The sequence below is a fragment of the Astatotilapia calliptera genome, chromosome 18, assembly GCF_900246225.1.
Source record: "Astatotilapia calliptera chromosome 18, fAstCal1.2, whole genome shotgun sequence".
Classification (NCBI taxonomy): Eukaryota; Metazoa; Chordata; class Actinopteri; order Cichliformes; family Cichlidae; genus Astatotilapia; species Astatotilapia calliptera.
Genome location: NC_039319.1, coordinates 1,614,086 through 1,642,013, shown reverse-complemented (window position 1 = coordinate 1,642,013; position 27,928 = coordinate 1,614,086). Strand labels below are relative to the sequence as shown.

The window sequence follows — 27,928 nt, the reverse complement described above, 5'->3', positions numbered from 1 at the left end:
CCGTCCTGTGAGACGTCTTTGTGTTGTACAAATGCAAATGTGAAGCTCCAGGACAACGGCTCACACTGTTACAACACACACACACACACACACACACACACACACACACACACACACACACACACACTGGAGCCGTCATATCCTCTGACTGACGGTGTGTGTTTTGTGAATCACACGTGAATAAGTGTGGCCTGTACGTGCAGCGTGTACGGACCTGCAGCAGGAGAGGAGTTAAAAAGCGTCACTCTGAGGAGCTGTGCAGGAGTTTTTCCATCAGCTGCAGCTTTCGGATCTGATTTCAGGATTCACACAACATGAGGAATGGATGGATTTCACTCTGCGGGCTTCTGTTTGCTGTCTGCGCCGTCCGGGCGACCTACAGATACTACTGTAAGTGGCTCGGCTTCTTCTGTTACTGCTATCAGCAAGATGCTGAAAGACATTAAGATCCTTTAACTCTCTTCTTTAAACTCTAACCAACATACCTGAGCTCAGCCTGCTAATAGCTGTGGTAATGTTTAGGAGAGGCAACAACAACGTCATGAAATCAAGACGACAAACATAGGTCGGTAAGATGGGACGTTAAAAAACGACGTATTGATCCTCATTTTATAATAACAATAATCATTAAATACTGATTTCAGAGGTAGTACAGTATTTATTGCTGTGGATTTAATATGTTTGTTTTAAAGGCTCAGTCTGGTGATTTTGTTAATTATTGAAAAATGTGTTCAGCGCACAAACAAAGGAATCAAAGAAAATCACAGAGGGGAGGCAGCTGTGATATTAATGAAGTGTGTGAAGATAATATGAGATAAGACTGTGAGTTATTCATATTCATGTCACTCGTGTCTGAAAGTCTGCCGGTGCAGACACGAAGCTGCTGGGACAGCTGCAGATCAGATAAAGCTTCATCGATGAGTCAGAGGAAACACAGCAGAGCCCAGAAGTACGATTCCTGAATCATTTTAAGTAAACTGCTCCTCAGATTTGATTAACAATAAGACACAAACAGCTGAATTAAGAAATCTCACTAAAGAAGTTTAAATAGACACGAAGGCTGATCCTTAAATTACGAGAAAGCTGTGACTATAAAGCTGTGACTATAAAGCTGTGACTTCAGGACAAAATAAAACGTTTAAAGAAAGTAAAAGAACAACAACATGCAGCTTAACAAACCCGTTCACACAGACGAGTCAGAACAGGAAGGCTTTCTATAACTTTTCATTAGGATCATTTCATTTTTCAAATTTGTCTTAAAAGATAACAAAGACTAGCTGGTGGAAAAAGGGAGACACCCATGGGTGAGGCTCACGAGAACCTGAGCTGTCAGAGGAGAACCGCCTGCCCCTCAGGGAGAGAAATTATTATCTGCTGAACTTTTACTGATGTGCTGAAGAAAAGAATCCAGCCTCATACGCTGAGACGATAGATAGATAGATAGATAGATAGATAGATAGATAGATAGATAGATAGATAGATAGATAGATAGATAGATAGATAGATAGATAGATAGATAGATAGATAGATAGATAGATAGATAGATAGATAGATAGATAGATAGTAAGTAGCCGGGTTAAGGAAACATGGAAATATCTCAGTTTTACCGGCTTTGCTGTAAAAATACTGCGTTTTGTGGCGTTTTATTTACCCAAAATGAGAGAAATGTAAAACCTGCATTGTTCATCAAGATACATGCAGCTCTTTATTTTCTGATTTATTGATAAGCAGTGATTATTTTTATTATATTGGGCTGTTTGGCCTTTACTGCTGCTGAGTCAGTGCTCAATACAGGACAGACTGCGAGTGACTGTCAAATCATGAAGGTGATGAAAACCACGTCATCACCCGCAGGAGCAAAAACGCAGTTAAATTATTCCCCAAAAAACAACTTAAAGGTGGGAGGCAGTGCACTTTTCTACAAACTGGTTCAAAGCTTAAAAAAGCATCACCAAGTGCAGACGTTTGACATGTGCAGTGTTTTATCAGCTGAATCATGACATGAGTCAGTGCTCACAGCACAGACGGTGCTTTAGTCTTTTATTTGTTAAAGCATTAACCTCAGATTAAAGATGAAACCAGATTCGGAGTTGACACTGTGATGTAAGAAGAACCGTCTCTAGGTGTGTCTTTGTTGTTTTTCATTCCTCCGGGGAAAAGAAAGCAGAGTTATGAAACAGTGAACACGTTCCCTTTGGAGAGAAAATGTTTCTTTAGGCTGAATATTTAGAGGCGCACAAGTTGGAAACTGTCCGATGAGAGACACAACACCTAAGCTCACCGCTGCCGGAGGCAATCAGGTGAACAATAAGTGTTATAAGAGAGTGAGTCAGTGTGATGCACTCTGAACTGTAGAGAACGAGCAGTTCACGTCTGCTGAATCTGACGGTCAGACAAACACACCTCAGCCTCCCTCTGAGCGCTTACATCAAAGAAGAAATTGATTACAGTCACTGTCGAGGTATTCAGATTCATACGGGGAGAAAAAACATCACAGTGAGGTTAAAATGTTCCTGCCAGGACAGGACGTGTTCAAGAAAACCCCCAAAGTCAGACACACCCTATGAGCAGCACTTGGTGACGCTGGGAAGGAACAAGAGGAGACGTCCAACAGAACCTGGGAGGGGGCAGCCCTCTGCCACCGATCACTGGGGGATATTTTCTCAACACACTTTCAAAAAACCCCAAAACCCTGTTTAAAATGAGTTTTTCCTCATCAACTGTGTGAGGTTCACGTTGAGCTCAGGACAGTAACACAGGGACATGAAGCATTTCCTCTGCCTCCAAACTTCATGCTGATTAAGTCCAGCGGCTCGAGATGTTTGTGACTGAGGTCACCTCACCTGAGTAAACAGCTGGTGCCACAGTTGCATCAGCTCGGATTCTCCTGGCAGAACAACAGAGAGAAGCGTGGCTTATTGACGCTGACACACGGGAGATAGTCTGCGAGTCCGAGTTGAAGTTTGAGGGAAATCTCTGGCCTTCATGGTCACTTGGTAAACCTGGTTTCTGTAACTTGATCCCAGCTGTCGGTCAGACTCCCGATCGCCCTGATGTCGGTCAGGGGCGAACGTTCGCACGTGTGTTGTGCAAATATTGATGCAATAATGCTTCAGTGGCACAGCTTAACACACAAACACCAAACAGACCCAAAACACACAGAAAAAGATCTGCGGCAGCTTATTAGCTGCAGTGACATCATATCCTGTGGCTGCAGTGACATCATATCCTCCTGGATGAGAACAGTTTGGTGGTCGTCCCCTTTCTGCTGCATTGCCAGGATGGTCACTGCAAAGGGTGCAATAATAAAATCATGAAATGTTTCTCTGTACCAGGCTGCCCCTGCAGGCTGCAGGCTGCCTTGTGATTCACTTTTTTCATCATTGCTCTGGTTTACCACAAACTGCTGTTGCTGCATTCACTGCGGGGGAGATCGGCCCTCTCTGCCAACAGCAGGAACAAGCAGCAGCCTGTTGAAACTCTCCCTCAGTTTCAATCAAAGCTTTAAAGGAGCGGGTGCAAGTCTTTTCAGGGCTGCTTTTCTGAGCCGTGATCCCGGTGAGCTCGCTGCACACAGAAGGGGCTGAGGTGCTGGCTTTTTGGGCGGGGCTGGTCAGATTGTGATGATTTGTGTGCAGGCTCTTGCTGGGATTTCAGAACAAACCACAAACCATATGAAACGCTTCACACTCTGTAAACATCTCTAATGCTGCTGTTTGTTAGATTAAAGCTCAGGAAGCTTGTGGATGTGCCTTCTTTTCTTTCACCATCACAATACGAACAAAACAAGTAATTCACATGCAAGCTGGAGGGAAAGTGGAGAACAGAAGAAAGTGCACAACTGAAATGTAAACAGCCAGCTTCCTCCCACAGTCCTCACAATAATGCAAGCACTTCCTGTGGTCAGACTGGAAAAGCACCAGTCCAACACCTGTGAAGCCACAAAAATACATGGAAGTGCATCTACAAACAGTTATTGTACAAAAAATCATTTAAAAGAAATCAAAATAAACTTGACCTTTGACCTCTTACTTTCTCATGCAGCGATAATGCGTTGTGAGTGCAATGGGAGATCTCAGTACTGCCTGCACGACGCGTTGGGTTTGCACTGCGTCGACTGTCAGGGAAACACGGAAGGCCGCAACTGCGAGCGCTGCAAGGATGGCTTCTACCTGCAGGGGGCGGGACAGAGCTGCTCGCCCTGCCGCTGCAACCCTACAGGTGAGTGCAAGTCTCACAAAACCCTTATGTGTGGAAAATGTTAGACGTACAAACCAGAGAGCAGAGGTGGGAGGATCAATTCAAATATCCATAGTATCAGTACCAACGCTGGCACCAGATCAGATCGATACAATCCTCCACATATCCTGTAAGTTCATTATGTTTTTATTGGAAACGAAAACTACACCTCAAACATGCCTCATCAAAACTGTCTGAACCTTTCTGTGTTCCTGGCACGTCTTTAGAGACGACACATTTACTTTCCCGGTCTCATAAAACACAGTTTCCAAACATGAGAGGCTGAACGTTTTTGCTTCAATGTGTTAACTCATTGCTGTGGAAAAATGAAGCTGCAGTTCCTTTAATAGCCACTTGGGGCTGACGACGAACCGATGTCATCGTTTACTTGAGTTGTTCTGCCCGGGCTTGTTTTTCCTCAGGTTCTGTCAGCAAGTCATGTGACAGCACGGGGCGCTGCAGCTGTAAAGAAGGCGTCACAGGAGACAAATGTGACCGCTGCCCCAACGGACCAATCGGAGCTGACGGCTGCCCCCAAAGGTGAGAGACAAATGTTACCTCATATGCTTCAATTCTCAACACCTTCAGTGCACTTTAATGCATGTCATTGCTTACATTTGGTGTCTTTTATTTGATGAATGGTTTTGTAACTGCAGTTAAAAAATGTTTACATTGAATTCTGTCTTCAGTCACTTTACAGTTTTCAGTCCTTAACTTCAGCCCACAGCTCTTTTCTATTGATTTCAGTGCTTGGCTTCCATCTTTCCATTACAGGTTTTTAAGTAGCTTTAAGTACTTTATGTGCTTCAGATGAATACAAACACATCTGAGCAGTTTTAAACAGCCCACTTCTTCCACAGCCTTCTTTGCATTATTTTTCAGTTTTTAGTTCACAGAAATATTCTCCTGTCTTATTTTGATAGTACATGGCTCACTTCCTGTTGTTTCTTGCGTTTTCAGCCGTCAGCCCAGGCAGGAATCTGAGAGTCTGACTCTGCCGTGTTTCTGTTACGGCCACAGCAGCCGATGTTCAGCACGATCCGGTTACTCGGTCCACAAAATCACCTCCACCTTCACCACCGGTAAACCTTTCTCCTTCGTTACCTTCATAATAAAAGAACCCTAACATTTCCTACATTTCAAAGTAAAAGTGCACAATAAGTGAGGTGACAGACTCTGGTGTGCTTCAGGTGTGGAGGACTGGAAGGTGGGGACGATGCAAGGTGAGACTCCAGCCGATACTCACTTCCGCTGGTCACCGAAACACCAGGACGTGGAGGTGATCTCCAAAAACAGCCTGCCGGTTTACCTGTATGCCCCAGGTGAGTCAAGCCCCACCTCTTCTAACAGCATAGCCCCACCCACACTTCTTTGTCTTTCTTTTCATTCCTGTCATGACTGATGTTCTCCTTTCTCACAGACTCTTACCTCGGGAACCAGCTGCTGAGTTACGGCCAGAACCTCTCCTTCTCGCTGCGTTTGGACCGCGGCGTCCGATACCCGTCCGTCAACGACGTGATCCTGGAAGGTGGCGGCTTAAGAGTCGCTGCCTCTCTGGGTGACCTGCGATCTGTGGTCCCCTGTGGTCAGAAGATCACCTACAGCTTCAGGTCAGAAAATCCACGGTGTGAAGTCGCTGAAAGTTTGATGGTTTTGTCTGAAGTGCTAAACATGACGTGGAGAACAGATTTGATTGGTCGGGTGTTATTATTGGTCAGATAATTGGAGTAAAAAGGCTCAGAGGTCCAGCTAGCAGCTACAGCCACCTGTGTCACCATCCACCTGTCAGTCAAAGAGGCCACGCCCACAATAATGCAAACTTTAAAACTTAAGTCTTAACTCCCACGGGAGTCTGTGGGAGCCCTGCGACCTGTCCAGGGTGTACCCCGCCTCTCGCCCTATGACAGCTGGGATAGGCTCCAGCACCCCCAGCGACCCTGAAAAGGATCAGCGGAAGCGAATGGATGGATGGGAGTCTGTGGGGACTCACTGCTGGAGCCCCTGGTGGGCATTAGTGGGACTGTCACTGCTGCTTTCTCCTCAGTTTCTGCTATAAATGAATGTTAGTGAAAGTCATTGAACTTTAATGCATTGTTCCAGCCGCCTGCAGCAGCTCTGCAGTTTGAGAACACTGGCCTGAAATATCAGGTGTCGTGTTTTGATGAGGCAGAATAGCTCCCACTTACACTGTGACTGGCATCTCTGTGTGACATCATTTGTCCAGCAGGAATGTGAAAACGTTTCCAGCCCAGCTATCAAAGGTTCAGACAGCCAGGCTTCTCTGAGGCGTGAACATTCCTGAGGCGAGGCTGTTAATCACAACAAGTAGAGACGCAGCAAGAATCTCAGGCACTCCGTTAGTACCTGGCTGTGTTTACGAGGGATTTACTGCATGAGCGATGTGGAGAAAGTGGGTGGAACAACACTGCTCCAATAAACGTGGAGTCTGACCTGCAGATGTTCTTCATGCCTCTCTTCTCATGCACACGTGGGTGAAACTATGATGGACCTTCGGAGCTGAATGCAATGAGCCGAATCAGAATTTCTCTCAGACTCTGATACATTTAATGAGATTTAATGTCATCGTGATACCAAATTCTTTCTTGTTTGCACATCTGGCTACACATCTGGATTGATTTAGTCAAGAAGTCACTTGCAGTCCAAATATTAGCAAAGCAATAAGAAGAAACACATCAAAATGATTCCTGTTTTCTCGGAGGTTCATGAGGTTCCATGTTGAAGGACAGTGCAGGGAGAAGACGTCGTCTTCCTGAAACATTGTTTGAACTTCTGTCTTTTTCTGAACAGACTGGACGAGCGGCCCGGCAGCAAGTGGAGGCCTCAGCTCTCCGCCCTGCAGTTCCAGACGCTCCTGCAGAACCTCACAGCCATCAAGATCCGAGCCACGTTTGGAGACACCGGTGAGCCCTTTTCCTTCTCTTCCACAGAGAAGAAAGAGATAAAATCCAAGAAAAGAACAACAAAGAGTGAAGGATGAGCGGCTCTCGCACACAGTTTCATGAGCTGTTGTTTCTTTTTTCAGGACGTGGCTACCTCGATAGCGTGCAGCTGGTGACTGCGCAGCGTGGAGACGGCATCCCGGCCCGCTGGGTGCACACCTGCAGCTGCCCGCCGGGTCATGAGGGCGAGTTCTGTCAGCGGTGTGCGCCCGGTTTCAAACGCAGAGACCCCGCAGATGGAGCCTTCAGCCCCTGTGAGCCCTGCAGCTGCAGAGGAGGCAGCTGCGACCCGCAAACTGGAGACTGTTACTCTGCCGATGAGACGCCCGCGGATCAGAGCTGTTCCCAGGGCTTCTACAGAGACCCGAGGCGGCCGGAGACCTGCGTGAGGTGTCCCTGCGCGGACGGCGTGTCCTGCTCACTGGGTCCTGGTTCTCTGGAGCCTCGCTGTGAGAGGTGCCCATCAGGAACCTCTGGTGAGACGACATCAACAACATGATGTTTAGTTGATGTTTTGTTTCAGCTCTTAAACGTCTTTAGTTGAATTTGAATAATTCTAGAATATTCTAACCTGACTGTGTGTCTCTGTCCTCAGGTCCTCGCTGTGACGTTTGTCAGGAAGGTTATTATGGCGACCCCCTGGGTACCGGAGGGGTGCAGCGTCCCTGCATACCCTGCCACTGTAATGGTCACATCGACGTCAGAGTGCTGGGAAGCTGCGACCGCAACAGCGGCGAATGCCTGAAGTGCGTGAACAACACGAAGGGACGGCACTGTGAGGACTGTGTGAGAGGTTTCTACCACAGGCAGCCCACCGACGCCTGCAAACGTAAGAACGACGCACAGTCAGAGGAGTTTCTGATGTAGACCTCTGGGTTTCATCTGCAGGGAAATCTTTGTGTTCTTTACTGTAAAATTGAATCTTAGATGTCAGAAAGCAGTAAAACAGTTTTTTACAAACAGAACTGACATGTTTCAGTTTCATGAGCTGCTCAGAGAGAAGCTGTTTAATAATCTTTTAAGCTCACAGCAAAGAAAATCATCAGAATTGTGGTTTTTGATGGTGGTGTTGGGTTGCAAAGCAGCATGCAGCTGCCCAGCAACTGTGTGCAGCTAAAACAGCTTAAACATGGCTGCGGTTACCTCGATGTGTTAAAGTGTATCAGCTGATCAACGCTAAGCTCAATCTTGTTTTTCTTTGGTGCTGTATTGATCATTTACTTAATGAATATGCAGAATAAGCATCAGTTACAGAAAACAGTGAAGTGAAAATTGAATTTAAATTTGAACCAAGTTTAAAAAACAACATGATCATTAATTTGAGCAAAGCTAGTTTATATTAAAGTTTCAAAGACCTTTAAAGCACAAAACATTGGCCCACATCTGGAAACTTCTCAACACCCCCACAGGTGGAATGCTGCCCCCTGCTGGTGCACCTTTTAATTACACTTTTTGTGCTGTGACGGTTTTCCCAGATGTGATCCAGCAGTAACATCTTTTCCTGTTTTCCCGTCAGCGTGTAACTGTGACGTCCAGCGCTCGGAGTCCAATCAATGCGATGCTTCCGGGCAGTGTCGGTGCAGACCGGGCTTCGAGGGTCTGAGGTGCCAACGATCCAGCTGCCCCGCCTGTTTCACCCCCATCAAAGCAAAGGTGGGGTACCTGTAACAGGCGCCTGCTGTCATACACAGAAAGTGTTACGTTTATTTTACAGAGCGCCCCCTGCTGTGTGGATGCTATATTTTCCATATCATACCACCTGAGGCTTTGAGATATTACATTTGCAGTTTATGATCATCATAATAAAACAATATTATCACAATATCACCCTATAGAAACTCTGAAGTTTCATCTGCTTATTAAGACACTGTGGCATCTAAACGTATTCCTTTTGGCTCAGATGGCTGCTTATGCTGCCAAACTGAGGGACCTGGAGTCTTTGTTCTCTGACACGGACGGAGGATTGAAACCAGCTAATAACAAGGAGATAGAGGCCGCTCTGACAGATGCTATGGAGCAGGTGGACGACATGATGGAAGACGCCAAGCAACTCACAAGTAAGACAGCACCTTATCTGTGCCATCACCGGAAGGCTTTAAGGACCCAGTACCAATTTGCCAAACACTAAACTAAACCTGTGACTGCTGAACATGTTGTGACTTCTTGTATGTTAAAAGTAAAATATGTGAGTATAATGGGAAAATGTACTAATTCCTATGTTTATAAGTGATCAGTCAGCTGCTGTTTGTTACAGTTACAGTTGGTAAAAATAAAAATCCACATTGTAGAAGCTTTAATAAGAAATTTTTACTCAATAACTTGGTTAAGTGAACTTGCAGTTTTTAGAAGAACTTAGTAGACCTGCAGCCGAATGGTTTCGCTCAGGTTTCCATAGCAGATGTACTGGAGAAGGTTTCATTGGTTAAAATAAAGTCGATTTCTTATTGTTTGTCTGTAACAGAAGTGGAGAAGAGGCTGCAGGACCGCCTGTCGTTCATCAGCAAGCAGCAGCTGGACGAGGAGGAGAATCTCCTAAACATCAAGGACGCAGCCGCTGACATCAAACTGCAGCAACAGACGTACAAGACGAAGGTGGGGGAGGTCCAGAAGCTGATCGAGGAGATGAAAGTCCAGCTGGAGAAGGCCAAATCTGACCTCGAGTTCGCTGTAAGGCTCCACGCTGACAGACGCAGAGATGAACACGTCGTGTTTGACAGAATCATTATTTTATTTTAGAGGGGTTGTGTTGTATTTGGGTGTGCGTGTATTTAGAGGCAACAGGCAAAGGTTTAGAGAAGACAAGAAATTTTGGGAAAACAGAAGCTGACAAATTGGCAACGATGTTTTCTTGTCTAACCTCTGTTTATTTTTCAGGATGTACCTCAGAGCGACTCTCCGCTGGGTTCAAACGACCTGTCTTCGCTGGTGACGACGGCTACCAACCTGGCTAACAAGTAAGTGCTGATTTCACAAATCAGTAAGACGTTTTTTGGCTACCACGCAGACCGGTCCACGTTACCCAACGTCTCTAACGCCGACGCCTTTGCCTTCCAGTCATCAGATGTTCGCAGACGCTGTGGAAAGAAACGCTAACAAGGCTCTGAGTGACTCGCAGCAGAGTCTGACTCTGGTCAGAAACCTCATGAACAGAGAGAACAAAGTGAAAGAGCTGATTGGAGACCTGAAAACCATGTAAGTATCTCCTCTGAGCTTCAGAGACAAAGACTCTTTTAGACTCTGAATCAACCACTTTGTTGATTTACGTGCACTTTGCATGTAAACGCTTCAGATTTGTTAATGACAGCAGAATCTAAACCCGGTGCCTAAAGACTAAACTGGAGCCACCTGTGTGTGTCCAGGTATGAACAGACTTCAGCTCAGGTGAAGGGTTTTGAGAACCAAGCCAAACGTCTAAGCAGCGATGCCATAGAGGAGAGCAAAATGGCGGACGGCATGTTGAAAGACATCGCCAACATGGAGCAAAACCTCCCCCCATCTCTGCAGGTAATGGCTGGAGAGGACAGATTCTTCTTTTTATTATCATCTACTTGTTCAGTGTCTCTAACCTCCTTTGTTCTCCCATGATGCACAGGGGGCGACTGATGCGATGCGTTCCAGGGTGGATGGAGTGACAGAGGCGATGGATGAGAACCTCGCAGGCATTGATGCGCTGCAGCAAGACATACTGAGAGACAAGGCTGTCGCCGAGGACCTGCTGGCCAACGGCAAAGCTGCCCAGCAGGTACGAAAGTGTCACAGATTCACCTCTGGTGAGCAGGAGATGTCCAGTTAAAGGAGGAAATGGCTAAATGACCAAAATCGTTTGAGTATCAGTAAACATGTTTATTTCTGCTGTAACGTTGGACGTTTTAACAATCAACACCTCTGTTCTCAATCCCTCGCTGCAGGAGTACAACGGCCTCGTGGACAGAGTCAATGTTGCCAAAGCTGACACCGAAGGAGCCATCAAACTCATCAACAGCAAAAGTGATGAGCTAGAAGATGCCCTGAAAACCCTGAAAGGTAGGCTCACCGAGCGATGGGGCGGCACTCACCGAGCGATGGGGCGGCACTCACCGAGCGATGGGGCGGCACTCACCACCATAACTCTAGCGGCAGGCTGATGCCACTCTTCTTTCTTCTCAGGCTTCGACCAGCAGATCGCAGGCAGCAAAACAAAGGCAGACGCTGCCATCAAGCATCTGCCTGACATCAAGACCACCATCCAGCAGGCTGCTGGCAATAATAATGCAACGCTGTCCATCCTGGGAGATGTTCAGGACAGTTATGATAACGCCCTGGAAAACATCAACAAGCTCGGGGACGTGGTCACTGGTCTGGAGGTAGCATGAATACTGTGGCGTTACTTTATGACGCATTCTTTATGTTGGAAATGATAAAACAGGCGAGACGTCAGGGACAAGTTTACGTTTGTTGAAGAAAGCAGCTGTAGAATTGACTCTGTGAAATTTCTTTAAACAAATGTGTTTGATTGGTTATTTTTTAAGTTGAACGGAGACTTTTGTCTTTACCCTTCAGGGAGAATTTGCATCTTTGCCGGCTCATGACAATATACTGGAAGAAGCTACCAAACTGAACAGAGAGGCGACTAACCTGAAAACAACGGCGGGAGGCGTTGTTGGAGATCTGGCCTCCGAGCTGGAGAAAGCTGAAAACCTGCATGCTGACGCCCAGGAGGTAAACTGACCACACTGAAGTAACCTGTCACAGACGCACAGACGCACTCGTATAAAACGATGGACACGGGGTTAAAGATGTAAATGTTTCCCCTGCAGGCGTCTTTGGGAGCGGGTGGAGCTTACAACAACGCCAGGCTGGTCAGCGAGGAAGTGCAGAAAACTCTGCGAGAGGTCCAGGGTCTGCTGGCTAAAACCAGTACGTACACTTTTATCTGACTCACACTTTGGGAGTTTAACCTGAAGTCCTGTTTTATTTATGAAGTTGCAACGCGTTGCTTTTTATCTCCAAAAGTTGATTCTGTTCATCTGGACGTAGCGTTTGTGGGAAACAGAATCAACTGTTGGAGATTTCTTTTCCTGGAGACGTTGCTTTTTAACGGGGTCAGCTTCACAATCTCCAGAAAGGCCTGAGTGCCCTTCTGAGGCAGCACGAGCTGCTTCCTCACCGCGTCTACTCTCTTTTCTCAGACCAGTCCAGTGCTGTGGATTTAAAGAAGGTGAAGCAGCTGGAGGACTCATTGGCTGGTGCTAAGAAGGCTGTGGAGGGCAATCTGAGCCCCCGACTCAGAAACATGGAGGAGCAGGAGGCCGCGCACATGCGCCAGCTCAACTCGATCAACCGCGACATCGACACCATCCTGGCAGACATCGCTAACCTCAGGGAGATCCTGGCATCCATCCCCAACGGCTGCTACAACAGCCCACCCATCGAGGAGGCCTAAAGCGTGACCTGACTTACTGCCATCACTTTGTGTTTTTGCACTTTTCAACTACTGACAACCTTCTTTTTGTCTGTAATACATAAAAATATTGAATTATTTAGAATCCGTATCTAACGTGCTAACTCGTTTCTAAACCTCTGAGTTTGAATCTTGCTTTTTAAAATTTAAAGACAAATCACCTCCGATGTTTTCATTCATTTGTCCCTAAATCTAAACTGTACGACACCTTAAACTCATCACGTAGGCATAAGACATGTGCTCCTTACACATTATTTTTCTCTATTGAATGATTTTGTCTAAATCATTCAGTTTTTAGTAAAAGGATCTTTTGGAGCAGATTAATGCACTGCTGTTTCCTTCTACGCTCAGCGGGGAGTATCTGCTGTTTTTATAAAAATATATTCTGTGTGTTTGCATTCTGTGAATATATGTTAGAGTATTTATAACTGTACATACACCATCGTTTTTAAACCTTCATGCATTCAGTGTTTTTGTTCTACCGAGTCTGACCACCAAGAATATTTATATGAAAATAAAAGATAAAAGTTCTGACATTTAAACCATGTTTCACTTCATTATTCATCACTTCTTAGATTCATGTAACTGGTATTTCTGTGTGTGGGTCAAACATCCGACGCAACAGACCGGACGCTGAAGACGAGCAGGATGAAATGAGCCCATCTGAGTCAGAGAGGCTGAGGTGCTTTAGTCAAAGAAATATTTTATTTTGGCAGCAGCGAGGTGTGAATGTAACCACAGCTTCAAATGAGTTCAGAAGCAGAGCGGTGACGTGGACACGAACACAGCGAAACAAACAAACAGCTGAAAACGGTCAAACTCACGTTTCCTTACATCCTCTTTGGAGAGTGACACTGATGACTGTAATTAAACCTCTGTCCTGATCTGTAAACACACATTTGTGCTCATAAATCTCACACACACACACACACACACCTAAAATGCCATCACAGATTACATGTAGAAGAAGTGAGTGCAACAGAAAAGGCAGATTAATTAAAAAAATACGAATTTTCAGCTACATGATACAAAAAAAGTGACTGAAAGCAACCAATCCTTTAAACACACACACACACACACACACACACACACACACACACACACACACACACACACACACACACACACACACACACACACACACACACACACGCCTGACCGCGTGTAGAAATCGTACGTGTCCCGGGGATGCCTTCTGTACAGAGCGAATAGAAATGGCCGGACGTGGGAGACGATGATCCCCGCTGCAGCGATGTTTTATTTTTTTCATATAGATATTTGATCTTTTTTTAACTTCTTTCTTTTGTTTTTCTTTTTTTGCAAACACGTTCACAACAGATTATAATCTACCAAGTGATAAACACTCATGCCAGAACCAAACTGTCTAAGCATGCAGTCTAAGAACGGGAGCAAACGAGGAGGAAGGATGCTGAACACTGCTGCCGCCGAGGACATCATCTTCATCACTGCAGAGCTTAAGCTTGGCTACAGCCTGATGGTTACCTGCAGTATGTGCCGAGCTCTGGTTCCTGGCGCATCTACGTGTGGAAGATTTGAGAGCCGGATTATGTGGCAGCAGCGTCGCGGTGTTACATTTTTGCAGAAGAGCTGCAGGAAACGACGGGCCTCATGCAAGAACGCCACAGACTGTAAATAAAGATGGACACAATGAAGCATAACGCCACCTGCTGGTGCTGCTGAGTCATCACGCTCGGACACTTGGTGTGAGCTCTTTCTAACTTTAGTTTTGAATGACGACTGAAGCTTCTAGACCCTTTCGCCCTGCGCTGCTCCGACCCTGGAGCTCCTTCCTCGGACACCGTGCGAGTGTGACGCCTGGGAAAAGCCTGGGAAGGATTTGGGGTTGGTGTTTCACAGCTTACTGGAAACACGGGTCAGTGTTAGCTACTGTAGCTGCACCGTGCACAGACTGAGCCTGGTGCTCTGGGTCCTTAAAGTATTTCTGGTGTGTGTGGAGAAAAGCAGTTTAGAGCCGGAGGTGGTGGCGAGACTTCCTGCACGCCATCATTACACATTTAGGTCATCCAACAAGAAGGTTTTGAACTGGAGTCAGCAACTAGTGGCCGTTACATGGTACTGCAACCTGAGTGACCCACGCACTGATCCAGCCTAGAGGTTTTGACTGGTCCACGTGGTCTAAGGAAATAAGGAGTGTCGATTCAGGGAGGCTCTGATCTTACCGCTGCAGCTCTCCGTCATCTTCAGTCAGCCGGAGGCGCTTCTTGGTTGAAGTGTGGTTAAAGGTGGAACCTGGTGGAACATCAGGTGTTTGGTGACGGGGTTAATTGTGCCGAAATCTTTAACAGCTCAAACAAATTCATGGGGATCATCCTGCTCTGCTGCAGCTGTCTGTCTCTTTCAGTGGACCATATTTCAGATTGGGACTAAGCATCTGTGGATGTGTAAGCCGGGCCGGCATCCTGAGCTCATGAATGGTTCTTGCATGAAGCCCCGCCCAGCACGATCCTGCGCACACTGAGCATGCCCGACTGTGTCATGCATTCGCAGACCTTAATAAAGAACGAGAAAGAGAAAACACCGCCGTCGCCGCCACAGCCCTGAGGAGTTACCTCTGTGCATCGTCCCCAAGACCTCCCAAAATACCCCCCTCCCCCTCCCCTGATGTAAAGTCACATGACACAGACAGAAGGAGGAGCACTAACGCTCCTGTTGGAAAGCAACAGCTCAAAGAAGAGTATATGTTTGACACAGAAGACAGACAAGTTTTCGATTGAGGAGGAGGAGGGCTCGTGTTTTAAATAGATGATGGTAGTAGGTAGGACCCCCCCTCCCCCTCCTCCTCCAGTCTCCCTGTTTTCATGCGGGCAGGTTGTTGTCGTCTCTATCCCGAGGCGTTGATGTACAGCTGACTCTGCAGGATGTAGTCGATGACGGGCTGACTCAGGTAGTCCACAACATGGCCGTCGCCATGCTGCAGCGCCAGTCTGTGGGCGGAGAAACAGACGGCGTAAAGGTCACGCTTTCAACAGTTTGGATCCAGAGTGAATTCATTTTAATGAACCTCTTTGAATGTTAAAACTCTGAAAACCATGAAACTGAAACGTGGACGCTGGTGCGAAAGCGTTTTCTAAATATCTGAGTTCCCACCTGCTCTTGGTGGAGCTGACGATGGCCATCGGGTGGCTTATCGCGTCCTTCACCACGATGATGTTGTCCTGAAACAGAACAGAAATGAGCTGAGACGCTGGAGGATGTTTCTCTGGGTCAAAGGTCATGTGATCTGGAGGTGAGCTCTGACCTTGAACTTGCGCAGAACGGAGGAGTGATTAATGATCCTCTCTGTGTCGGCGCCATCACGAGGAACCACCACGATCCCAAAATCTCCCACAATCACCTCCATCTGAAAGCAGAGGAAGACGAGCTTCAGGCTGAGATCGGTTTGAACGACAGGACGACGACTTCAGCTTCATCAGAGCAAAAGAAAAGCTGACTGAGCTGCTCTCTTTATGTCCTGTTCTGATGGCTGATGCTCATCTCCAGTTAACATGAATCTAAATCCTGTGAGCTGCTCTAAACTCTCCGTTTTGTTCCACTGTTGGCTACGTATGATGTCACAGAGAGGGTTTGTCCTTACATGGTCACCTCAGGCACACAGACTTGAAACCTTATGTTTGTGAGGGATTAGCCAACCAGAAGAAGGATGGCTCAAAGGGGGAGGAACTTAAAAAGCACATTTCAGACAGAGCATGAACTGAGGGGCTGCGTTGAGGCCCAGTATAAGACACAGTAGGATTATTTTAAACTGTAAATCATGCAAAGCTGCTCTAGAAGAATCCAAGAATAACACGTTAATGTGATGGAATCACCTGAATGATCTGATAAAATAAGACATTTCTGTCAGTTTAAGCGTTCACATGAGGAAGGTTACCGTTTCCTCGCCGCTTCAATCACAGCTGATGACTTCGCTTCAGCAGTTCTGGTCTCTCCGGTGGACGATCAAGTCACATTACTTCAGATTTATTTGATTTTTGGCGTTTCCATCGCGTTTTTATCTCAGACTGAAAATGTGAGTAAAAACAGGTGGATGGAAACACACCTGCAGTCAAATAAATTCCTCCTAGCTCTGACACACACACCAGGTGAGTGAACCACTGACGCTTTCTTTGACAAGCGGTCGATCGATCGCCTCCTGTTCACTTCACCTCGGTTGTTGACGCAGGAAAGTTTGCTGCAACTTTTCAGTCCTCGCGAGTTTATAACGAACGTTAAAACTGGATCACAGCGTTTATGAGTCTTCATTTAGTGAGACTCATTTCTCCATGAAAACACAGAAAGTGACGTTTCTGCAAAACCTGAAGCTGCCTTTAGTGATGTCAGCAGCAGCACTCTCACCCCACCGGCATCGTAAATCAGCCGTCTGTGCAGCTCAGGCCCGTCACGCCTTGAAACGCTGCTATCAGGAAAACTGCAGCCAATCAGAACGGGACCATTCTGTGTCCTCCAGTTCGAAAGACTTCAAAATAAAAGTAACTAGCCTCATGTGTGAAGTGTTACGGTTTCACTGAAGTCGTACAAACAGACCGACACGAGGTGTCCCCGTTTATCTTCCATAGAAACGTTTCTTAAAGTCTTTCTGTTTCTCCAAATAAACATTCGACAGGAAGTGAGAAATCTGGATTTCTTGTTATTGCTCAGGCTGTTTAGTAACTTTACATCTTCTAATGCAGCCGAAGGCTGAAGAGACAACGCGGACACTTCCAGCCGGCCTCTAAAAACACCTCGCTGCGTTTCTGGTGAATTTCACTGCATAAATCTCATTTATGGATCGTCTGCTCTGCGTGCAGTGCCGCTTTGGAGAGAATAATGCTGGAAAATTTTCCCTTGTCAACAACATTCATCGTTACAGCCGAGTCCTGGGATTAAACTGTATATTGAAAATGGACATAGCCCCTGAAGTCCACTTTTGAAGCCTTGAGTTAAGCTTCTGAGAGCTTTAGCTGTGAAAGCTGCTCTCCGGGTTACTGCCTGCGTTACTTTGATGGAGACATTATTTCCAAAATGAACATCAAATAGTTTTCGAGGCACCGGCTTCACTTCGCACACCCAAAAGCTACGTCCATCTTTTATATCCAGCCTACAGTTTGGGAAAAGAGCTGAGGAGCTGGGCTACATGTGAGTGGGGCGGGGCTACATGTAAGTGGGAGGGGCTATGGTATGCTTACATCACTGTCCTTCCACAGGCCAGGGATGCAGAAGGACTCCAGGAGATCACTGCCACACAGGAGCAAGATGCGCAACTCTACAGACGGCAAACAGGCAGGAGGAAAGAGACACGCCCTCAGTAAACATCATGTTTACCGGATCCAAACAAACAAACACAGCAGGAAGGAAAACCGGAGGACACGACACACGAGTCCGCTCAGGTCCACACACTGAAGACCCCACTCACCGATCTCCTCGTATCTCATCGCAGTCCCCAGGTTGGCGTTTTCATCTGACACAGAGAGACAAACACATGTGATTACACGGCGGTGAAGCAAAACACGGGCACACGCAGGCTCCTCGTGATAGTGCCGCCTTGTCTTCAGACAGCTCTTACTGACACACTGAGCTGTGAAGTGGAACCAAATGTTTTGTGACGCCGCTCATACAAAAACCCCAATTTGAATTTAGCTGATTGAAACTTTAAGGGCCTCTCGTTCTGCACCTCTGGACTTCTGCCACACCTGCTAGTTCTGACCAATCAGGCATCACCTTCTGTTCCACTGATCATCACAGGTGAGAAGAGCTGAGTCTGCAGATCTGACCATGCAGCACGCTCATCAGGTATCAGGTCAGGAGCATCAGGAGGAGCATGTTTCATCCTTTACTTCTTCTTCTTCTTTCAGGCGCTCCCTCCAGGGCTCACTACAGTGGATCTCCTCACATCCTCCTCGGTCACACAGACCTTCTCTACCTTCATCAATCTTATTTGAGGTCTTCCTCTTTTTCCTCCAGCCTGGCAGCTCCATCTATGTCCCCGCTCTGCACATGTCAATGTTTGGTTTCTCCCCCCACTAGAAAACGTGCAGGCTTAATGCAGTCACATGAGCAGACTGCGCCGCGGCACGCTTGAAGAGGTGAGGGTGGCACCTGTGCTGTGAGCTTATCTACACCCGAGCACAAACTCCAAGGCTTCCTCAATTTGAAAATCGCTTTGTTAAGTAATTAGCACAAAGTTCACATCACCATTTCCAAAAAAATCCCCCAACTGAGGTTCAAACACTAAAAACAGCAGCTGTGCTGGAGGAAGTCCAGAGCAGCACGAGGAGGGAAGGGCGGATCGTCCAGATCAGCTGTGTTTTTGTTGCTTTTATAGAGAAATATCAAAACTTTATGTTAGACAGTAATGAGAAAGAAAGAAAGAATGAACAGCACAGAAGAACATATTCATGTATCCACATAAAAACACTTGTTTATTGGTTATTTTCATTATGTGTGAATGTTGTGGTCGTGTGTGTAAAGTCAAGACATCAAATTCTGATTGCTTCTCCATCTCGTCCTCGATCCGAACTGGCATTTATAAGGGATCGAGCTTTTATTTTGTAACTTCAGCTTTTATTTTGTAATGTTCTTATTTGTAAATTCTTACCAACGAAGGTGAAGCGTTCGATGTGCGGGCGCGCGCAGCAGATTTTGCCCAAACTCTCGCTGATCTTCCCCCACAGCTTGACTGAGAGGCAGAGAGGACGTTTAGAGCCCAGCACCACACATCAGCTCATTAACACTCATTAAGAACCTGAAATATGACTCACTGGCTGTGGGCGTGTGGTTCATGTTGTTGTTGTTCTGGTAGATGGGCGTGGTCTGGTTCTGTGGCTGACCAATCACAGGAGTGGTTGACGGCGTGTTGACGTTGGATAGAATGCAGCCGGTGACTCTCTGAGGACGCAAACATCGTTAGAAACTCTTCTGTAGCTTCATCTCGGAGTTGTTACAGGTGCTTTCTGTAACTCTTTCCCCAGCAGGGGGCAGCATTTCACTAGTGGGAATGTTTGTTGCTGTTGAGCCTCATTTCAGTGACGGGTGTAGAGCAGTTTAGAGCAGTTTTTTTGTCACCTTCTGATGATGCTTTTTCATTTTGGAAGGTTTGAAATAATATTGAATACAGAAATTTAAAATACGCGTCTTTAAACTTTGAATTGATCCTGAGACCTTTAGCAGCTCAACCAGTTAAAGTGAGACCAAAGAAGAGTCATGGAAATGAGTCAACAAAGGGCTCGACGATGTCTTTCCAGCCGCTGTTACTACAATGACCGATTCTAATGGAAATGAAAAGACTGAGGGGCGTTGCAGATACACAGAGTCAGAAACGCCCACCTTCATCAGGTCGCGGTGATGCTCCAGCACGCTGCAGGTGGTCTGCCAGGTGTCCTGGTAACACTCCCAGGGGTCCACCCTTCACCAAACAAACAGGTAAAGAATGATGAGGACACAAATGATAGTTTCAGTCTCAGCTGCCAATAAAACGTCCTGCAGATGTTTCACATTAAGAGCCTGCGGGGAACGACGGGGTTCTTTACAATCGTCTGGTTTTGACCAGTGTTTCACGGCTTCTCTCTGGACACGAATCACCTGTGGCTTCACTCAAATTCAGCAACCTGAACCTAGTGTCCTGTTCTCAGTTTCAGCCACCCAAACCCCAAACCTCGTGGGCGTTACTTGTTGTTACAGTGACCTCACAGCAGCCATATTATCGTTCAGATAAATGCATTAAAAAGGCTCCAACAGCACAAACACGGTTATGTGGACATTACAGGAGCACTTCATGTTCCGGCTCTGGCCACTGAGCACCAGCACAGCTGCTTTGTCTCTCTGAGGGGACATTTGTTCACTTCTTCTGTGGTTTTATTTGACGTTGGCTGTTTTTTCAACAAAAACGTGAAAACCACCGAGCTGATGACAGCATATAATAAACAATAAACACAAAGTGTTGATATCAGGGTTATTTCTATTAAATAATAATAATAACTCTCATGTTTCTACCTGCATGACGTCCACAACTCTGCAACTTATCTACCAAAAGTTTTGCTGCTTTTATGATTTACGGCCCCAAAATAAACAAATAAACAACGAGCCACATACTGGCATTTCAGAGCTTTTAATGTGAAACTCCTTGCAGGAAGTCCTGTCTCTAACATGGCTCAAACGTGTTTATTTCCAGAGTAAAAGCCTCTAAAGGGGGTAGAGTCTCACCTGATCCAGTCAGAGCTCTGCACGGCCAGCTGACACATGGTGAGGCGATGTCTGCTGGACACGAGACCCTGCAGACACAGAGCAGCGCCGTCAGCCACGTTTAAAAAAACATGAAAAACAAGCATGAAAGGAAACTCATCCTAAACTCACTGAGAAGATGTTAAAAGTGAGCTTTTCCTTCCTGTTGCCAAAGCTCCTGCTCACAGTGGCCCATCTGCTTGTTGGGCTTTTCTGAGATTCCTCTGTGTTACTGTGGGATCTTTACCTGACAGTGTAAACTGTTGTGATTTGGCGCTGTATAAATCAAACTAAATTGAATTAAACAGAGTCCTGTAGTTCATGTGCACTATTCACATCTTTAACCAGCAAATTAGGTTGAATTTAAGTCCTTCTCTTCTTCTTCATGTCCTCCTTCACTACATCCATGAAGCTCCTCTGCGGTCTTCCTCTTTTCCTGCTGCCTGGCAGCTTTGTCTGATATATCCACCCTCCCTCCTGCACGTGTGCAAACCAGGCTCTGTGACTCTGATCCCGCCCATGCTGCTGACTCCCAGTGAACATCTGAACCATTCAGCTCGGCCTCCACAGTCTCCAAACCATCACAGCAGGTCTCACTGCCATCTTGTAAACATTCCCTTTCACCCCTGACACTCGTCCTCCACCCACTCCACCCTGCCTCGGACGGTTCAGCTCAGGTGTTTAATTAAACTCAGAACTAATATCCAGGTAACAGAAAGATGAGTTTTCCAACCAAAATAAGATCTAGATCAAAACAAATCTTCAGCTCTGACTGATTATCCTCGTTAGATTTGAGATTCATCCATCGATCAGGCTCTTATCTTTTCTTAAGCCACAGTTTTCTGTGTCGTCTCATGTGTTTCACCCCTGCGAGGTCCTCCTCCCACCAAAAGGATTAAAAAACTTCAAAGTAATTAAGAGTCTTTCTGGTAGCTCATTAAAGAAAATGTGTGCCGTTCAGAGGGGATGGTGGGAAATCCAGATCAATGAAATATGAAAGCAGGAGTCGTTTGGATAAAACAGACGGAGAGCAGGTGGGAAATGTTCTGCTTTCACGGTGGCTCTAAAGCCGGCCACGTCGCGTTTTCCACCTGTGAATAAAGCCTGACGCACTGCTTTCTGAGGACAGAGAGGTTTGTGAGTCATCGGGCCTGACACACTAATAAGATGAGCGATGTGAATAATCTCCATCGTTAACAATCCATCATTGGGATCGTTCAGCTGCAGGTGACGATGCTGGAAAACAAACATAACTGGAACGAACAGCAAAGTGGATGAAACTGGATTTCTGTAGCATCTATTATTCATGTTGTGTGTTTCTGTAGAGGCAGAGCAAAAGTAGGACGAGACCTTCATTAATTCCTGCAGGAAGCAGAGTGGAAAGCTGCAGCTGCAGACAGCGCGATCTGTGCTCGACTCTAACATACGAAACACAGTCTGCACTCTGCAGGAGGATGAAGCCGCATGTTAAAGGCATCTGTCCGCAATACTAACAATAACCAAGATGTAACATCTGTTTTTCAACCTTATTACCATTCGTGCGGAGCAGAAATTGTTTGGTTCTAACTGGATGATTTATATTTCTGCGCATGCCTGGCTGGCCTCATTCCAATCTGGTCCTCCTGGCGTTCTGTTTCACAGCACTGCGTACGTGTTACCGTCATTTTCAACGTGCAGTTTTATTTACTGAGGTTGGTTGCACTTCTGGGAAAAACTGTACCTAGATTTCAAGATTTAAATTATTTATTGCAGAAAAGTCCAATGATCACAAACTGTATATAAATGATGGAAGTAGCCACGTCACAAGGACATTTTCTTGTTTGTTGGTTTTTAAGCTTCACGTCAACATTTTGGCCATTTATGTTGTTTTTATGGTGCCAGCAGTGACGGGTTATTAGCTAATGCTAGTTAGCAAGCTACATCCAAGCACAGGATTTCACTGTGCACCCAAACTGCAGCTTAGCCGTCTTGATAGGTCTGTGAGTACAACAACCTCACAGCAGCCAACGGCACAAACGCCGTCCAGAGCGCCATTTCAGAGGCTACAGTTGGCTCAGATGAAGCCTAGCATAGCCTAGCAGCAGCTACAGCCGCCCGTGTCACCATCCACCTGTTAGTCAAAGAGGCCACGCCCCTAACAATGCAAACATGTGTTTTTGGTTAATTCTAGCTGAAGGATCTATACGGGTTTTATCCTGAACAGGGCTGAACTCTCACGATGTTGACTTGAATCATTTTTGTCACTTTTCAGAAAAACTCCTCCTCATCATCAGCGACCTTCATCAACTAATAACGCCAGCCTATAAGGAAAACACAGCTCTGCACTGAAGCTACCACACAACACTGCAACAACAACGTGAACAGACAAGCTCCTGCATCATTGTATCTGGTTTATGCATAGAAACAATGAGGCATGAGGTCAAACTGAGAATTACAAAATGATCCTTTATCATCTTCATGAAGGAAAGTTTAGAAAAACAGAACGAACTGCCACCGACCCCATGAAACGATTCAAGGCTCACTCACAGCTTTCCCGTAGGAGTCGTGCACCGGTGAGATGATCCCTCCGATCACAATGAAGCGTCCCGTTTTGTGCAGATATTCTCTGGCTTTTTCTGCAAACAAAGGAACAAACATAAAAAGATTTTTTTTAATGTTTTATTGTCCAAGATTTTGTCAGCCATGGTTCAATGTTTGCAGCAGGTTGGTTTACTTACAAACAAATACCAAATCTATGGCAAAGTTACGCTGAGCTAAGCCTAAAAACAGGGATGGAGAAACATTCAAGTTAAATAAAAACTACAAAAAATGAAGTGAATTGAAGTTGGTGGTTTGATGAGATCTTTACATGACGTGAGTTCAGTGTCCGTGCTGTAATACCAGCGCTGAATCCCTTCATCATAATTAGCTCCAAAGTTATAAAACACTAAACCTAGCTTAATCTAATTGAACCTAGCCTAGCCTAGCGCCCTCTGTGCCTCCTGCTTCTACCTGGGTGAAGCAGTGAGTGGCTGCACCTGAAGGGTGGATGTGGTGAAGAGTATAAAGCCGGCTCTCTCAGGCCGTTCAGCCTCTCTGGGCAGCTTCCACTGGTCTGTTGGGTTATTTAGGTTTTTGCACACTTTTTAACACACTGCATACATTAAACAGCATCCATCACTGACACTTTCACACTGCTACACGCTTCGCTACATAAACAGAGGGACTGGATTCAGTTTGTCTGTTGCCAGTTTGAGTCACAGTCAAAGCAATAAAAATGAAAGTGAAACAAAAGAAGTCACTCTGGAAAACACCTGAGACTAAACTGAAATGAAAACAAGAAAACAAAAATGAATCGAATAAACAAACAAACTAAAATAAAACACAAAAACTAGAAAAACTCTTTAACGACGGTCAGCGGGGGCACAGCTGGGTTTAGTTCCTTTGCTTGTTACATTCAAGCCCCAAGTCCAAATCATTTTTTCCTGTTTTTCTGTCCCACTTTAGGTTCTTGAAATATTTTGGCTGTGGTCTCTGCAGCGACTCACGGCCGTATCAAACTGAACACACAGGCGTCTCCACTGGAGCTCCAAGCTAACAAAAGAAAAAGGTGGATAATATAATGAGAGATGGAGGACAGAAGAGCCTACATCTTCACCGAGTGTAGAAGGAGCCTCGTTTATCCTCGCAGACTGTTTCTGTTATCTAAGAACATCATTTATTCACAGAGAGCTGCTTCCATGTTTGAACCCACACATCAAGAAAGATGTGGAGTCGCAGGCCGAGAGCAGAGACGATGGCACGACGTTTCTCAGCCCAGTCGTGAAGCCTTTAACTTTTATTTACTTGAAGCGTCTTCAGGATCAAAGATCATTAACTTCCTTTTGTTTAATCAATGAGGATAAAACCTTTAGAAAGCTCAACAGTAAAGACTCATCGCTTTCTATCCGGCTGTATTTGCTCCACACTGTCAAAAGCTTACATTTGTATTTGTATCTGATTAAAACAAAGGCGTGGGAACCACGTTAGAGTTTATGTGACCCTCTGATCCAGAACTCGTCGCCTGTCCCATCAGGGGGTGACAGCTGTTAATGAAGAATCAGCCTCAACAAGCAAACTGTGAGCGGATGAAAAAGAAGCTCTGACCACATGAAGGCAGAAAACTTCAGATTAAAGAGTTTCAGAGTTCAGACATTCAGCGGGAGGAAGAACAACAAGCAGGACGTGGAGAAGAGTTCAGCAAGAAAACAGGAAGTCCACGAAACAAGGAGAGAGAAGCAAAGCCAGGCGCTGAAGAACAGGAAACAGGAAACAGAAGCAACAGGAACAGAAGAAAATCTTTTCTCATTTTAATGTTTTATTGTTTAAAGTTTGAACATTTTAACAGTGTGATCGTGAATATGCCTCAAACTCAGTGTGCAGTAACACAAACTAACAGCCTTCTTATAGATTTATATTTTAAATGTCATTTTGTGGGACGTAGTTGTGTGTAAATGGTGGGTGTCATATTTAAAGATCTCTTCGGTTCACAGTGATACAGAAACGTTCGCATCACATTTGCAGGACATCGTTTCAGGTTTTTTCCACATTTAGTTTTAATTCGGTGCCACAAACCTGGTTTTAGGTGACCTACATACACAGGGACACAAGTTCACCAGCAGGGAACTGCGTTTGGAGAAGAGCTGAGTTCACAATGACTTGATGTTTGTTTTAATGGATAAATTGCAGTTCAGAAGGATTTAAAGGACAAACAGCGATGACTCTTATCGATCTTTGCACTTCAAAGAGATCGTTGCTCGTTGAAAGGTCACGTGACACAGCCCAGTGAATGACATCAGCTGAACGTTAAACTCTGTTACGTTTTTCCATCTCTGTGAATTATTCATCTTCCAGAAATGAATCACGAGAATGTCTCCAGCTGAGAACAGACCGTTTCTGTTTGTGCCTCCTGATATTACAGTAAACCTGTTTATTAATTTGACTGTATTCGTGACGCGGTTCTTCGTGGGAGACTGATCGCTGACCGTCGTGTTTTCCGCTGTGACGCGATGAAAGGCCTCTGAACGTCCAGCAGAACAGTCACACTAACAGTCGCATCATTGATCCTGCAGTCGTTTTGATTCTATGATGAAAACATGTTCTGACCACACTCCGACCTGTAACCTCCGCTAACGCGCAGGGAAAGGCGGCCGAGCAAGGCACTAACACCCCCGGTCTGCTCCCCGCACGCTGACGGCCTCCTTACACCAGTGTGCGTGTTTTTGTCACGGTTTGGCTCGGAGGGTTGAGGGGCAGCTCCGTGTTTTTCCTGAACGTGGGCCCGGGCTGCTCCGTACTGCGTTTGTTTGAGTCGTCGGGATTTTACCGGAGCCGTCGCCCGTTTCAGCACCACCCTCCCGGACAGCGGCCGGAGTCCGGCTCGGAGCTTTAGCGCGGATATTCAGCACCGGGGTTCCGGTGATCTTTATCCCCAAACACACCAAACACACCCAGACCTGCCACCACCCCATCCCCCACCTCCTTACCGAACATATGGATGTGTCCTTTGGTGATGGGGTTGAAGCTGCCGCAGGACAGCAGGATGACGTGGGTCTTCGTGCTCTCCGTCATGGTTCTCCTCGCTCTTCTTTAGTCCCGGTCCCGGTCTTGGTCCCGGTCCTGTCGGTTCTGTGGAGCTCGCCTATAGAGGAGCAGCCGCAGCAGAGAGAGAGAGGGAGGGGGAGAGGAGGAGAGAGGGGGAGGGAGGGATGGGGAGATAGAGAGAGGGAGGGAGGGGGAGAAAAGGGAGGGAGGGAGGGAGGGAGGGAGAGAGAGAGAGACGGGGCGGGGGGGGGGGGGGGGCTGCGGCAGCGTCAGTGCGTTACAGACACCGCACCGCGTTCAGGGCACGCGCGCGGCGCGCGGGCTCAGTCGTTCCCTTAACGACCAGCAGCGCATCAGTCTGACCGGAGCCCTGACCGTCTACTGCGCATGCTCAGGAAGGGTCAAATTCCTTTGTCCTTGTTATCGTCCCACGTTCAGGATCTTTGGTCCAAACCAGCGACGGACAAACGAAGCTTTGAATCGTAATTAAAAACAGTTCATTGCTATTTTAAACACAGGCCTCTGGTGACACCTGGTGGACAAACATATGAAGAGCAGCTTGAATCTGCCTCAGTGTGACTCTGTTCTCTCTGCCCACTGTTATGTCTATTTTTGTAATAAATCATTTTGATGATTAAACCTTCCTTCGTTAAACGTGTGTCATGGTTCTCCTTTCGCTGGTGACTTCTTGTTACTACTAACACCAGGCTGGGAGTATGTCTGTGCTGTGAGGTCCCTGCTTCCACGTCATTATGCAATTAACCAGCGGACACATATGTTTATATAAAATACACTAAAACTTCTATAACTGTGCATTTCTTTTGTGCATTTTACACCTGGGAGCAGAATTGCTGATGAACTGGTTTTTATTTAGGAACAGGCAGAGCGTCTGGCTCCATGTCTCTGATCACTGATTCACTATCTCTCGCACAGAATCACCAAAACACAGCAAAACCCCACCAATGACTCACTTCCTTACAAACCATTAAATCAGGCACTGAAGCAGCCACGTGCTGAATGTCACTGATCACGTGACTCTGTTCAGATGAACCACGCCTCGGCCATGTTTCTGAAGCAGCGCTTTGATGTTTTTAAACTTCAGCCTCAAACATTTATTTATCAACACGTTCAGTTCCAAATATTAAAAACATTGTTTTTAACACTCAGATTTGTCAGAGTTCAGACCTGAATGGGCTGAAACAAAAGTTTTTCCACAGCAGTCCAGAAAATTCTGAATACCTCAGCTGGAAATCCCAGAAATGCTTCCCATCAGGAGAGGACCAGAACATCTGTGCTGGGAGGAAGTGTCTGTGAGGCAGCTCTTTATTTTAAGCCCCTCAGGTGACATGTTCTCTGGATGAGAAGCCTGTGTGTCTGTGTGTGTGTGTGTGTGTGTGTGGGCTGAGGCCAAACCTGTTTGTGGAACTGTGTCCACATCTGAGAGAAAATCCACCCACGGACTCATCAGGTGTTTGCTCCTCCTTCCACTCCT

General features: G+C 46.2%; 2 protein-coding genes and 1 long non-coding RNA gene across 3 annotated transcripts; 2 read left to right on the top strand and 1 right to left on the bottom strand.

Moving 5' to 3' along the window:
• Positions 1–206: 206 nt before the first annotated feature.
• On the top strand, positions 207–13,181 carry lamc2 (laminin, gamma 2). Its single transcript, XM_026149152.1, has 21 exons — positions 207–390; positions 4,045–4,221; positions 4,662–4,779; positions 5,200–5,321; positions 5,430–5,561; positions 5,660–5,849; positions 7,048–7,160; positions 7,283–7,675; positions 7,795–8,028; positions 8,716–8,852; positions 9,100–9,256; positions 9,661–9,866; positions 10,074–10,153; positions 10,254–10,391; positions 10,559–10,703; positions 10,792–10,941; positions 11,108–11,222; positions 11,346–11,542; positions 11,739–11,897; positions 11,996–12,095; positions 12,368–13,181. Exons 1-21 carry the CDS (start codon positions 315–317, stop codon positions 12,619–12,621), a joined length of 3,393 nt encoding a protein of 1,130 aa, XP_026004937.1. The 5' UTR covers positions 207–314; the 3' UTR covers positions 12,622–13,181.
• A 563-nt stretch (positions 13,182–13,744) lies between these two features.
• Positions 13,745–26,592, bottom strand: nmnat2 (nicotinamide nucleotide adenylyltransferase 2). The gene is made up of 11 exons (XM_026149343.1): positions 26,379–26,592; positions 23,401–23,489; positions 20,857–20,924; positions 19,981–20,059; positions 19,416–19,542; positions 19,253–19,333; positions 18,071–18,115; positions 17,844–17,920; positions 15,920–16,021; positions 15,769–15,836; positions 13,745–15,605 (listed from the first exon to the last, which is right to left on the bottom strand). The coding sequence occupies exons 1-11, from the start codon at positions 26,461–26,463 to the stop codon at positions 15,503–15,505; spliced, it is 924 nt and encodes a 307-aa protein (XP_026005128.1). The 5' UTR covers positions 26,464–26,592; the 3' UTR covers positions 13,745–15,502.
• Positions 22,014–23,394, top strand: LOC113010387 (uncharacterized). The gene is made up of 3 exons (XR_003270327.1): positions 22,014–22,101; positions 22,200–22,565; positions 23,126–23,394. It is a non-coding gene; the product is annotated as an uncharacterized LOC113010387 (long non-coding RNA).
• Positions 26,593–27,928: the final 1,336 nt, after the last annotated feature.

Excerpts from the sequence above, each read along its gene's own strand:
- lamc2 (XM_026149152.1), top strand. The coding sequence starts at position 315 with ATGAGGAATGGATGGATTTCACTCTGCGGGCTTCTGTTTGCTGTCTGC. Across the intron at positions 391-4,044 it reads GGCGACCTACAGATACTACT|CGATAATGCGTTGTGAGTGC; the intron begins GTAAGTGGCTCG and ends TTTCTCATGCAG. Across the intron at positions 4,780-5,199 it reads GCTGACGGCTGCCCCCAAAG|CCGTCAGCCCAGGCAGGAAT; the intron begins GTGAGAGACAAA and ends TTGCGTTTTCAG.
- nmnat2 (XM_026149343.1), bottom strand. The coding sequence starts at position 26,463 with ATGACGGAGAGCACGAAGACCCACGTCATCCTGCTGTCCTGCGGCAGC. Across the intron at positions 17,921-18,070 it reads GATGAGATACGAGGAGATCG|AGTTGCGCATCTTGCTCCTG; the intron begins GTGAGTGGGGTC and ends TGCCGTCTGTAG. Across the intron at positions 15,837-15,919 it reads CCGTTCTGCGCAAGTTCAAG|GACAACATCATCGTGGTGAA; the intron begins GTCAGAGCTCAC and ends GTTCTGTTTCAG.